Here is a 14,106-nt window from a genome sequence, read left to right as displayed (position 1 = left end):
AGATTAGAAATTCAGTGAAATGGAGTGGAAAAAGCAATTGATAAATTATGGTGAAAACGTGGGATGGTGTGTAAAAAATCCATACTGAGGGTAGAGAAAAATCTCTCAATGATCAAACTGAAGAGTGAATAATAGTTAGGACTCCTAAATGGTGAAAACGGATTGATACATCCACAGGAAGAGTGGGGATGTGCTGACTTAGAGCAGTGGTAGAGGAAATGTCATATCACCTGTACGTATGATGTACCCACAACTCAGTACCCAGCCATCTCCTGTTGTGCTTTTCTCCAGTGCCCCTTTGAAGGAGGAGATGAATCAGACATTAAATCTGTTAATTGCACAGCACTTGCAGTGCATCATAAATCTTATCTCAGTGCTAGAGTAAGAGGTATTTATTGACCAAGTGTAAAAATTGAGAGAGGAGGTTGGAGGAGGAATAATGCACTGGAAAAGCTGAAGCAGGGGAATGTCTTGAGGCAGATTTCTCTTCTGGTTTTAAATGCCTTCTGTTTTAGTGAATTCCTCTAGCTTTTGGGTTTTCTTTCAGACCTCTGGCGGTAAGAAGGCTGTTTCCTAGTTAGTTTATAACACAAAGTTTAGTGGTTTGGACCCATAGTTTAATAGTCCCTCTGTGCGTGTCCCTGAGAGTCTGTAAGTCTGCAGATGTTGCAGGCTGTGTTATACGATGTGTGGCAGAAGTTTCTATCTGATTAAGAGTATTCAGTAATAAAGTGAATTATAGCATCTCTTGACCCCTGCTGCATCTGCTAACAAGGTAATGAGGCCTGTGATTATACTGCTAGAAGAAGGGTAAGAGTTGCATATTCAGTAGTTTATTATGAAAGTTTGTATCTACTTTCCTAAACTGGTGTGCGTTTTATCTCCTTTTCCATCTAGGACACCTAGTTTGCCATTTCAGGTGTCATCCAACTTGATCAAAATAAGTTTTTTACATCAAGGCCAATATCTTGTCTTGATAGTGGTCAGTGATGGACCCTACAAGAAAGAGGGCAGTAACAAGGAAGATGTGTAGTTTTACTTACCCAAAGTATACCCCAAGTGCTAGTGGTCTGCAGCTTGGGTGCTGCCAGAGCTGGCATTGCTGACTGCATTGAATTGCTCTTGATGACTTTCCCCCAGTGAATCTGTATGGTTTCTCTCTTACCCCATATTAACTTACAGCATCCATAATCCTTGTTAGCAAGGAATTCTCCTGCTTTAAAGAGGCTCTGTGTGAAGAAACATTTTTTGTTTTGAAGCAGAACGACCCTCTGCCTGTCCTGTTGGATGCTTCCTCCATGTCATTTAGGAAAAGAACCTGAGCAGTTACTCCTTGTTCATTCTCTTCTGTGCCACTTATGTCAAGCCATATTATGTAGGAGATTTTGGTCTTACGTCCTCCAGAATAAGGTGTCCCAGTTTGATTAGGTGCTTGGGAGATATTCAACACCTCCTCTCAGCTTTGGCTGTGCAGTTATTATCAAACACATAGTGGATCAGGGTGGGATTTATGGACTGGTTTAGGACTCTATGCCTGTGCTTATCTGCATTTCACAGAAGTCTGCATCAGCTGATTTTAGCCTAGTCCTGTGGACTTAGTGCTAGACAGCATTAGGTGTGGCAGTGGCTGCCTGCTTGTTTAGATTGACTCAGAAAATCCAGCTCATGAGGCCCAAGAAGACTCTGAGATGAGAATCACAATGTGTGAGGTGGCAGTGATCAGGAAGTGAGTTCCTGAAGTGCACTTCCATGAGGGTAGGAAAGCACTGGAATAGGTTGCCCAGGAAGGTTGTGGCTGCCCCCTCCCTGGAGGTGTTTAAGGCCAGGTTGGATGAGGCTTGTGCAGCCTGGTCTGGTGGGAGGTGTCCCTGCTCATAGAAGGGAGGGTGAAACCTGATGATCTTTATGGTCCCTTCCAACCTTCACCATTCTAGGGCTGTTCTGTGATCTCCTGTGCTTTGGATCTTTAGATTCCCTTTGAGATGTGGGAACCAGAACTGCATCTGGTGTTCGGGATTCAGGTGGTGTCATGGGATCTTCTGGTGGTGTTCTTTAGTCCTGTCTGCATAATGCCTAACACTTTATTTCCTTAGATAGCTGCGTCCCAGCCTCCCTGCTTCTCGATGGCCACCACTACATTCTCACCAGCCATTTTGCGGAGCAACAGCCTCATGGACTGCACTGCAGACCTGCACGAGGAGAAGGGCTCAGCTCCCATTGGCTTGGCTCCGGGTGACTGGCAGGGGTGAGAGGACAGGGAGGGAGCACTCAGCTAATATGAGGTGCATATGAAGTGAGAGGTGCATCTCAGGTGAGATCTAGAGGAATCTGTTTCTGTGTATGTTGAGTTAGATGTTTTTTCCCTTGTGAATCACTTATTACCCATGTCCACTGAACTTCATCTGCCATTTTATTACTCAGCATCTTGGTTTATAAGCCACATTCCTTAAAATGCCAGCTGTTTATCCCTTAATTGTAACATCCAAGTCTTTAGCTTTTTCTCCTCATATTCCATTTTGCCTGGGGAGAGCTGCTTTCCATTATGGCTTTAGCTCACTTTTCACAATTCCAACAGAAAATACTTTTCCTTTTTAAACTTGCATTGTTGGTCCCTCCTGGATTGAAATAGCAAACACGAATGTCTATATGCATTTGCTTTTTATTACTTGGAGTAAGCTTGGTTCTTAATGCTAGTGGTGAATGTCAGAGCAGGAGTAGAAAGGCCTAAATAAAGTCATTATTGATTCTGACTAGTGTTGTAAAAGTCTTGGGTTTGGGATCAGCTGCCTGGAATGAGGGCAATAAACTCACCACATCAGTCATAGTTATACTACAAACTTAAGTAGTGGATGGCAGGATCCAGATCTTTGTGTTCTGTTGCAGTCAGGCATTCTTGGTGTGTATTTTATTAAGTAAGTGAAAAAATATCAAAGCATGTTTGAGTTTTGTTGACACAGATACCAGACTTAAGCAGAGGAAATGACTGGAAGACAGTTCGTCTTCCCCACGTAAGTCTAAACAAAATGCCTTTTAAGCCAGCAAAGGCCTTCTGCTGCTTATTCCTAGCTAAACAGCATCTACTTGAATGATGGTAAAGATTGATACTGCACCAATGAAGAAGTTAGTAAGAAAGCTTGGATTCTGAGTGCAGTAATATAAAAAGCCACAACAAAATCTTTTGTGTCTAACTCCAGAATCTTGTGTGGGTAGACAATGATGGGTTGCAGTTTGCTCCAAATAAAAATTAGGAAGCAGAATATTTTTTACACTACATCCAATTTAATCCCAGGGTTGCCTTTGCACTGGCAGCTGGTGGGGTACCTCTCCCAGTAGAGAGCTGGTACAATTCTTGCCAATGGCTCTGCTTTTCTGTACTGTACCAGTTAACTCTGCCTGAAATTTATACATGTAGTCTTCATTTCAGTTACATTACCTAAAATACTTAGAGTGAATGCATAAAAAGAACAGTGAGCTGAAAGCTGAAATATTTCTGCATTTCTGAGAAGCTTGTATGTAGAATGGTGAGGTAGGAAAGTGTGGCTACAGACACACTAATCCACCAACTTTAAGTTGTGAGAGGATTTGTGCTCTGTGCTGTAACTCTCTATGGGTGGTGTTAGTGAAAAACTTGGGCTGCTTGCCTCGATTTTAGTGGGTGTGTTAAATGTGGCAAACACAGGATGATGCTGTGGGTTTTGAGGCTGGGGTTTAGCAGGTTAGAAGGTGCATCCACTGGAAGCGTAACCAAAAGCTTCCAGTCTGCTCTCAGCCTGACTGGTTGGAGCTTGTGGAAGACATCAGTTATCTGATGGACATGTAAGACTAAGTAAAAACTTCCTTAAGCTTTTGACAGCCCATTTTTATTGCTTAATGCAAGTGCTCTGAGGGATGGGGACAGTTCGACTTCTTTCCATAAGCTCAGTTTTGGAGCTATTCAGCAGCAGTGATCAGAGGTGTGCAGTTCTGTTCAGCATGCACAGAACTGTGCATAGAGTTCTCATTTTAAATCTGTTCTATACCCCATCGACTTCTAATGCAAATAGTTACCCTTTCATACACACACCAGTAACTTGGACACTGTAAACTTTGTCAGAAAGTGCAGTTTGGCTAGTGTGGAAGGTGAACCCAGAGCCCCATTGTGTACAACATGTTCCTGTACAATAAAATCCCTTGTTACTACATTTGGAAATGATAAATCATGTTACATAAAGTAGCTTGACAGGTCCTATTTCAATGGGAATTTTAATGCTTTCATATTAACATTCTGACTGTGTCCTTGACTGTCTGGATTGCATTAGAGGTGCTTGGCAGCAAATGGAGAAAAACCGTTTGGGGCCAGTTTCAGAGCAGGCATTCCAGGCTCAGATTATTTCAGCTGATTGTGTTTTTTTTTCTAGCTTCCATCTTCTGTTTGGCCACAAGAGGTTTGAGTACCATAGCTCAGTATGTTTAGGGCTGGGGGGTTGTATTTCTTTTAATGTAACAATTGTATAGCACAAGGTGAAGGTCTGTGAAGTGGTAGAACTCCAGGATGCTGCACTATACTCCTTGTAACACCAAGCTGGTGTGACTTGGCTGTCAGCGTATCTGAAGTAGGTCTCAACAATTCTGGTTTTAGACTTGGAGGTCTCATCACTTGCTAAATGCTTGTTTTGCACCCCGTTTCAGGTTTCAGTGCCCTTACAGAAATGTACTACTCCACACAGGTGTGTTTTCTCAACCTTAATTGTGCTATTTTGCTTTTCTTTCCTAAGTTTCCTTGAGGATCTCTGATGCTTGAAAATGAATGGACAAGAAAGTGCCTAGCTTATCTGTTCAGTGCCCTTTTTGAGAAGTAATTTTGTCTTCAGAACTAGCAATGAAGAGTATTTCTACTCCTGACACTCTATTCACATAATATAGATGTGATTTCATTATTAATTTGCTTATTAATTATGTTGATATACAGCTTTGTATTCCTATCAGAGATCCAAGCTCGGGAAGGCACGTGTGTGAATTTCCACATGACTGTAAAACTTAGTTCCCATCAAGTATCTATGCATTTGAAAGGGGTCTTGCATAGCCCTTTTAATGAAAGCAACTGTTTCTGTGGAAAAAATTGAATTAAACTGGCAGACTGATCCATATTTATGATAAAGAATGCTGATGAAAGTTCTGCCTTGAGATAATCTACACTTTCTTTTTTAATATTGTTTCTGTTGGTTTAAGATGCTTGAATGCTGACATGATGGACGTGGTTTGAAAGCCTGGATGGATTTTCCTGTCATGGACTTTGCTGTTCAGTAAAGAGATCTATGCTGTTATTCTGGGCACTCATTTCCATAGACATTATCAGTTTGGGAAAGATGCTGCTTTTAAAAACAAAACATTTCTGAAGTGATACAGTTTTTAAGTCCAATGCCTACAGGCTGACATAGGGTAAATAATTCAGTTTACTTGGAGTGAAGCCTGATGAAGCTGAGAAGAATTTCACTCAGCATCTATTGAGCATTTTCAGGCCACAGAAACAAGCTTCCAAGTTGCTCTCCCAACATCATCCTGGTCTGGGACTTAGAGTGGAGTATGTTTTCAGAAGACATTCTGGGAACTTTTATTTCTTAGCCAGTAATACAAGGGCCTACAGAAAGAAAGGGAAGGTGGCTCATGCAAAGCTTTAACAGCTTTGTGGGCTTTGGGTTTTAAAGCTCTTCAGAGCTCCCTGTCATCTGAGCAGTTACCCTAAGGTCATCCTGACATGCATGTGGAAATACCTGTTTAGAGATCCCAAACCACTGCTGCCATGAGGGTGCTCAGCCTCAGATGGGAGGAAGGACAGCACATCTGGGCAGCCCTTTGGATGTTTGTCATGGCTGGTGGTAAAACATCAGTGCAGTCCCTCTCAGCTGAGACTACCAGTTCATTTAAGCAAGTGGCACAGTTTGAAAGCCCTGGGTATGTTTTCAGGCCTCAGGCAGCCTTTGTGCAGCAGTGAGAATGCACTTCTTAAAGAAGTATATGGCTGCCTTAATGCCTGCTTGGAGAAACCCACCAAAGCCCAGCTCACACCTGGGTCTAGCTCCAGCACCGGCTTAGCAGTCTGTTGAAATCTTAAGTCATTCCTCTTCATCATCCACTGCCTTGCTTGTTTGGCACAAAATTGCTAGTAATAACTCTGACATTGAATAGATTTGACAGTCATTGGGACCTAGTGTAAACTGTCTTGTGCAGCACTACTCAGCCTTCCAGTCTTTCCATACCTTTCAATATTTTTCTTGTATACTTATAATATATGTAAAAGAGGGAAGGTTGCTGACCTCACTTCTTAGAATCATAGAATCACAGACTGGTTTGGGTTGGAAGGGACCTTAAAGATCACCTGGTTCCACCCCCCCTGCATGGGCAGGGACACCTCCCACCAGCCCAGGTTGCTCCAAGCCCCATCCAACCTGCCCTTCAACACTGCCAGGGATGGGGCAGCCACAACTTTCTGCTTACTCCATATGTGTGCAACAGAACTATAGTCTAATGTTATCTTTAAACTAGAGAATTGAGTCCTTCAGATATCTCATGTGGCAGTGAAGGCCTCTATCCTACCTGAATCCCTATCTCTCCTTTCCTTCCCCATCCCTTAAAGGTTTGTATTGATGGAACATCTTATTTCCTTTCTTGTTAGACATGTGCTGTCACTGGATGTTAACACATATCTAGCATCTTCTAATATTATATCATAAATCTAGGCCTTTCTTAATCTAATTTTAATCAGCTGACACTTAACATTGGTGGAAGGAAGATCTGAAGTAATAAGCTACACACACTTGTTTCTGATATGATGGTTGGCATTTAGCAGCACTTAACTTCTGTTGAGCTTTAAACCATTTTACATAAATATAATGCTATGTATGGATTTGGCTTTAAAATTCTGTGGTTTGCAACTTCATTAATTTCAGTCCTAACATTTTGTAGGAAAATATTTGAACTGTGTTTGCCTACATAAGATTGTATATTTAGTCACTCCTAATGAAGCTCCTTTTGGTACTAACTTGAGAAAATTGAGGAGTATAGATGGAACAGAGCATGTAGGTTTGCACAGTGACTGCCGATCTGTGGATAAGCAGAATTTTAGCCTCCAGCAGGATCGTGTTCTCAGTGTGCAGAAGTATTAGACACACAACTGGGCTTTTGAATTCCTCTTGTTGGAGGGAAGGGGTGATGGAATCATTACCAAGCTGGAATACTACAATTCTTGCATTACCACAAAAGACTTGTATCTCAAGTCCTGGTCTTCCCCTTTCTTCTTTAGCCTTGATCTAATACAAACTCTGTATTAAATTCCTATCATTTTACAAGATCAAATTCAGAAGATAATTAAGTGAGAGAAAAGGACAGTCACTGTGCACGGATCTCTGTTACTGTCTGGCACTGCTAATACTTTCTCCAGTTCTGGTGATATGCAGAAGCTCTTATGCTCTGGTGGGTTTTTTTTGCTTTCTGATATCTCTTTGCCTTTTTTTATCCATCCCAAGGCAAACAATAGAAGTCTTTTCTTGACAGGAACTCAGAGTTTCCATTCTAGATGTAGTGTTTAACATCTAGACCCTGCTCTTTGCTTAACCTGTTTTATCCTGTGTAAGAAAACTGATGTTCTCTAATGCTCCTAATGTGTCCTGGATCCTTAGGCCTATTTTGTCCCAGAAAAGTCGACTGAATCAATACAGAATAATTAGTGTTTGTGGCTTATTCAAGCAGTGGCAGCCCTCTTGAATGTAAATAGAGGCAAAAGAGTGACTTAGTCTTTCTTGTGTCTGAGGAAGGGATGAGAGTTAAGCTGTATCTTGGAAAGCTGTTGAAATAGAGGAGAAAATTTTGGCCTCCTTCTTGTTGTCAGAGACATGTTTCTTCAGCAGGAGTTAGAGGCAAATGGGCAGAGGAGAAACAGAGCAGAGACAGCGTGTATATGTCAGGGTTAACAACCATCTGCTTAAAGCTATTTGAAAAGGCTGACTTCATTACTTTGGAGACTGTATACTTAAAAATTATTCTTGCTGAATTGGCACTCTAAAATAGTTGTTTCTTTCCAATAGCAGTAACAAACCTATACGCTCTCAGGCCAAGAACTTCCTTGGAAAGGTGTGCGAAAAGATATATTTTGCTTCAGCACAAATTAAAAGTTTTCCCTGAGCATCAGGCCGTAAGGTGAAAACCAGGGCATGGCAAAATTAGGAGTCGGTAAAAAGGCAAAGTGTCATGGATCTGAGCTTGCCTTCACAGATGACTCTGCCTTTCACAAATTGAGCATGTTTCTCTGCAATGTCTGGATGTTTCAGATTGAAAGCAAATGTTGCGTGATGTGCAGCCATTTGTGGTTTATTGGCTCATCCTGCATGTGTGTTAACCTCTGACTGTCAAGAAGAAAGTTTTTTGCTGTTCTCTGGGTGCTGTACTGCTGCCATATGTGGCCAGAAAAAAAAAAAAAAAAAAAAAAGAATTGCTTCTTAGTTCAGAATCTCTTCTGTATGCCTGGGGTGCTGTCATCTGTGGTATACAGAATATGGTACCTTGAATTGACATTATCAGTTACTTTATGAAACCTGTGGAAAGAACTTGGAAAATGAAGCCTGGTAGCTATTTGAAAAGAATAAAAAGGCTTTGAAAACAAATGATTCGTGGTTTAGAAGCTGTTTAGCTTTGTAGGTATGATATCTTGAGAGCCAGGTTTCTCTGTGGAGCAGAGGAAATGTGAAAGATGCAGGAGTGTGCCTGGATATCTGGAGAGAAACAAGGTGCAGACTTGGTGATTGCAGGTGGATTTACTAGCTCTGTGAAGCTGAGGTGTTCAGGCAGCCCACAGGTGTCCCTTCTAGGGCACCCTGCCCTTTCTGCTTCATGCCTGCTTCAGATTTTCCTTCTAGTTTGCCTTTCATCTACTGCATTTTAGGGAAAATATTTTGGTCTCATATTTAAAAGATGGACTCCTTAAAAAACCCCAACAAAACAAAAACAACAATACTTTTTATTGCCTTTGTGGTAACTTGACTGAATTTTGAACTGAGCAAGGCAGGCACCATTTTGTTTTGTTTTTATAATGATAGACTAAGATTTGTCCATGACGCTTGAGGCTGGCACATAGGGGGCAGTTTGAAGTCAGGGTGTTTACCATCTTATACTATTCAAGACTTCAAAAAATTCTGATATGGTTAAATTTTTTAAATGTTGTCTTGATGTAGGAATGTAGTTGCCTGATTTCTCTCAAAAGATATGCATGCAGAAATATTAAGGAAAACTGGAGATCCTGAAGTATCTTCCTGCAGCTTTTCCAGACACCCTTCGTTATGTGCTCGAGACTTACCTGCATTTGAAAGTTTCTGTCTTGCTTATCAACCTGTGACCATTTGTATTGACAGGTTTGAGATTCATTGTAGCTGCTAATTAGTAACATTGGTGTATGATACTTTAGAAAAACTGTCTCTTGTGTAGGAAGGTAACTCTGGGACTTGTTTGTAGCACACACAGCCTGTTAGGTATCTACTGTTGGAAGGTCTAGATGGATGTTACACCCTTTCAAGCTTCCCAGCAGCTGAATTATAGCTGTGGGTGTCAGTGGTAGCCTGAATTGTATACCTCCATTTATGTGCTAGCCTCATATTTTTTAACTTTATATTTTAACCTCATATAACTTGCATTGCTTTTTAAATGTGCATTAATTTTATTCAAAGCATCTTAACTAAACCTCCACAATTAATTCTACTTGTGTTGAATTGCCTGACTGACTAGCTACTATAAATTGCCCAGGTGGCTTCTGTGGCTTCAGTTTCATTTCCCTTTTTCCGAAAGGTTCATGTATATATCTTTCCCCACCTTACCAGTCAGCTGCTTGGACTGGGTAGGGAAAAATTTGTAATGTGGAGCTTGGTTGCTCTTCCCTGCTGTGCCTTTGAACCTCTCCTTTGAGGACTGTCTTTATTGAGTCATTTCAGGGGAAGAAGGTGACATGAAAGCTCTGATGTCAAGTACAAAATAAGACTGCAGCTATATCATTTGATACTGTTCCCCTTAAATGCCAAATTGTGTATTTCCTTAGAGGAAGAATGAGTTTTTGGGCACCTCTCCAGGAGTCAAAGAATACTAATTCTAGAGGTCACTGGACTGAAAAAAAGGCAAGAAAATGAGAGACTAATGCAGAAATAACTGAAATGTTTAAAAAAGGAAAAAATGGAAAGCCCTTCTGTCTTGCACCTGAGCAGTTGACCTCTTGGGAGCTAATGGCCTTACAAGATGGTCAGATCTTGTAATTGAGGAAGGCAGGGTCTTCACACACTGAAAAGTTAATGTTCTTGTGTTGTGAGAGCTGGTCTGAAGCAGGCTGGGCTCTCTGGTAGGTGCAGGTAAGGTTGCTGCCCAGGATCACCTGGGTATGATGGTCTTCTGCTCATCCCCTCCTTTTGTTGTCATACACAGCTTTTCTCACCCCCAGAGGCTGTTCCTGTGTATGCAGATGCTGTGGGACTCTGCTTGGGAATGGCAGCTAAAATGAATTACCAGATCTATGAGGAATATGTGTGTGGAGAAAGAGGCAGTAGTGAAGCAGCAAATCTTCCTGTCCTGGAAGTGTGTCCTCCCCATACACTGCCACAAAAACTTACTCCCAGAGAGTGGAAACGTGGCTTTTTGGTGATGGGTATTGAGATCATGTTCTTTATTATGAGGGTGGTGGATCAATGGAACGGGTAGCCTCGAGAGTTGTTGGAGGCCCCATCCCTGGAGACATTCAAGGTCAGGCTTGATGGGTTCTGAGCAATCTGTTCTAGTTGGAGGTGTCACTGCTTATTTTAGGGCATTCGGACTAGATGACCTTTAGAGGTCCCTTCCAACTCAAGACATTCTGTGATCTCCAAAATTCCCCTAAATCTTTTTCTCAATCAGTTTCTTAGTACTGTGGAAACATCTCCCCCTACCCCAGTACTTCTTCCCCCCGAAACCTCTCCATTGTCCCTCAAAAAAAGTATTAAAATAAATCTTGGGTATTTTCAGCTGGAGTTTAGGAAATGCTTTTGAAAGGGCAGGACTGTATCAAGCACCCTGGGAACTTTTATTCCCTGGGAGTATTCCTAGTGTCATATCCAGTAGATGGATTAATTTGTTTTATGCATTCTGAAAACTTGCTCTGTGACTTTGGTTACATGACCTGCTTCTGGAGCAGTGCCTGTGTGAAGGGAAGGGTGCTTTCAGTACTAGACTGCAATGAAGTGTATGTTCAGTTAAAGCTTATTTCTTGCTGTAAAACTGTATTTAACCAGCTGGGTTTTTCAGATCACTGTCAGCTTAAGTACATTCAATTTCCATGTTTTTCCTGTGCCAGATTGTACAGCTCTGTACATTAATTCTGTTTGTTTTGAGTAGCTGCTGCTTTATCATCTATCTAATGCTAATTTAAGTAATCTATCTAATGATTTCTTTACAAGTAGAGGTTGATACAATAAAAATGCAAAATACCTCTGCATCCCATAGCTCTCTGCTTTGCTTCCTTTTCTGAGCTCTTTCCTAGGTGATGCTGCCTTCCTGCTCCACCTGAGCTGTGCTGACTGTTCCTAAATGGTTTATTTCCTTTGACATTCATTTTCTTTTGAAGAAGGGCAGCCACTTTGTATGTATCAGGTTTGTGCTGGATTTTCAAATACTTTAATGCATCCTCATTATCTGCAAGGCTGGCTGGCTAATTAGTTAGCTTAGTAAATAATGGCTTGATAGTGTCTCTGTACAGGATGATGCCCTGCATGCCACATTTTTAGTGCCTTTTTAATCCTGCACGGTTCCTTGGTGAGTCACTTGCCTTTGGTAAATGGAGGTGATGGGAATAAGGTTTCTGGCTTTCTCTAATGGCAGCTGGTGGTGTCAACCTTGTGGTCAGTGAGGGTATTCTTGTTTCAAGCAGCTTTGCTGATGGAGGCAGGTGAAGTTACCAAGATGCCCAGGTGGAAAGGGGAGGAGATAGTTCTGCTTTTTGGTGCTGGTAAGGCTCGAGGTGCTCAGTCTCTCAACAGTTTCTCAGCTTTTGGTGCTATTTCCAGTTTTTAATGCCTTGTTTCCTGTCAAAGGCAACTTCTAGTGTTTTTGTTGCGATGTTGCAGGTTAAGGCTGCTGAATCCTTTCCTACAGGAAATAACTGAAAATGTTACAAACTAAAGCTATTTATATTTCTAATGATGAATAAAGGATACATTAATTCTAGCTTTGAGTGTCTTATGACTAGTGGTAGGATTATTTTATTATCTGTTCGTCTGAGCTGTCTTGCCAGGAGTTAGGTGGCTTTAGTCCCAGATTTAATATGCATTCTCTTCCTCTTGGAAAAGGGCATATGCTGTCTTGGCTCGCTCTTAATTAGAGTTTTGAAGGGGTCTGTGTTTTTCCAGTTTTAGTTCTATTTCTAAAGCCTTCACATGCATGTAAAATATGATAAGACCTAAAATATTTCAAGGCTCTTACAATTATTGCAGATGTAAATGTCAGCCTACTCTTCATATTTCTGGTTAGATCTATTAGTTCATGTAATTTACAAAGGAAAAACTTGAGATTTTCTTTAGATAAGGTTACTAATTAACATCAAAATGAAAAACCAAGCCTGTGAAGGCAGCTCTGTGATAGTGGATTGTTCACCAGCCCCAGCAGCTGTCTCATGCCTCCTGCAGAAGTGTTTTGTCCCTCTGATTTGGTATTCTGAGACGTCCCCCCATCCATCCTGCTACTCCCATCTACCCAGCCGTGCTGAAAGTGAGATGAATTGACCTATAGCCAGGCTTAACTAGTCGTCACTCAGCAAAATTGCTTGTGAGGAAACAGCTGTAAGTATTGACAAAATATTGTGCTGCCCTGCTGGAGCTCTTGGGTTGTCATTCAGAGCAGCCTGGATTAGTCCTCACCTGGTTGCACAGCAGTCAAGGATGAGCCGTTGTTCTCATCTGCTGCACAACAAAAGAAACACTGTAGGTTTAAACTGGAGCTTTTATCAGCACTTCTCCATCTCGAGGCTTTGTATAGACCCAGACCGTAAGACCAGGGAGGCTGTTTGTTGCAGCATGGGGCCAACCCACTGCTTTTCCACTGCATGTGTTTTCTTCTGCTCTCTGTTAGGTTGGGTGGGGGCTGGGGCTTGGGGCTGTGGTCTGGGATAGTCCAGGAGGAGACACTGGCCTGGTCAGTTCATATGCCACAGAGGTGTGGCTGGCCACAGAGGAGCTGCCTGCACCTGGGTTACCAAGTCCTCAGTCCTGGCTGCAGAACACAGCCTGCCTGCTCACCATGGGGAGCAGAAGCACAAGTTTGCATACTCCTGAAGGAGCAGGATGCTAGGCCCAATGCAAAGCAACCTCTTTACATCTGGAGATGTGTAAAACAGAGCCTAGACATCCTTCTGCCTCCCATCTGCTGCCTCAGAATGAAATGCCAGCTGATGGAGGGAGGTCTCTGCTGCTTGAAGGGTTGGGGAGACCTGGTGGACTTAACCAAGCACAAACCTTCAACCTGGCTCTCAGAGCTCAACTGAAAAACGTGCTCAAGGTAACAAGGATCATAAACCTCTCACATTTAACACAAGATTTCAGGTATGTGTGCTTTGTTAATTCAGGGTCCAAGTCTGGCTTGTAGAACCCTAACTTTGCCTCAGCATCATGATTTGGTGGAAACTAGGGAAACTTGGTTCAAGGAAAGCTCAGCTTTAGCTTGCGATGTGTTGTTGCCAGTTTCAGTTTTCTTTTGCGATCTTAAGGAAAAGATGGATGTTGTTGCAGGATGGTTTTTCTTGTGACCCTGGCACTTTCCTGTGATTGCTTATCTATATGAGTAGGTATTTTTGTCTTGGAGGTGGAAATGTGTTGAAGAAGTATGGAACCTATGGAACTTTTGCTCTCTATATCATAAAACCTATGCTGTTAACTTCTTTAGATATAGGAATAAGCCTAAAGCGAATACTGGTAGCTCCAGTACCTGATATTGGTACAAAAATGGTATGAAGTGTTTTGAGAATGTTGTTTTCCATACCAGAGAGACATCTCTCTTCTTCTCCTCTTCCCTGGCACCACAGGTGGAAAAAAAAATGGTAAAAAAAAAATTACTTTGTTCTGTTTCAGTACCACT

At 41.9% G+C, this 14,106-nt stretch overlaps 1 protein-coding gene across 4 annotated transcripts in view; it reads left to right on the top strand.

The window, feature by feature from the left end:
- Positions 1-14,106, top strand: part of CTNNA1 (catenin (cadherin-associated protein), alpha 1, 102kDa) — a 103,115-nt gene that overhangs the window by 17,623 nt on the left and 71,386 nt on the right. The window contains exon 7 of one of the 4 annotated variants that reach the window (XM_009999947.1): positions 3,887-3,897. The exons of the other annotated variants lie outside the window; for them this stretch is intronic. Within the exon in view, the coding sequence (XP_009998249.1) occupies positions 3,887-3,897 (11 nt within the window). The remainder of the gene's footprint in view (positions 1-3,886; positions 3,898-14,106) is intronic. 4 annotated transcript variants of the gene reach the window in all.

This window comes from Chaetura pelagica, unplaced genomic scaffold, assembly GCF_000747805.2.
Source record: "Chaetura pelagica isolate M959 unplaced genomic scaffold, ChaPel_1.0 scaffold296, whole genome shotgun sequence".
NCBI classification, from domain to species: Eukaryota; Metazoa; Chordata; class Aves; order Apodiformes; family Apodidae; genus Chaetura; species Chaetura pelagica.
Note: the sequence above shows the minus strand (reverse complement) of the source record. Positions and strands in the feature narration are given on the sequence as shown.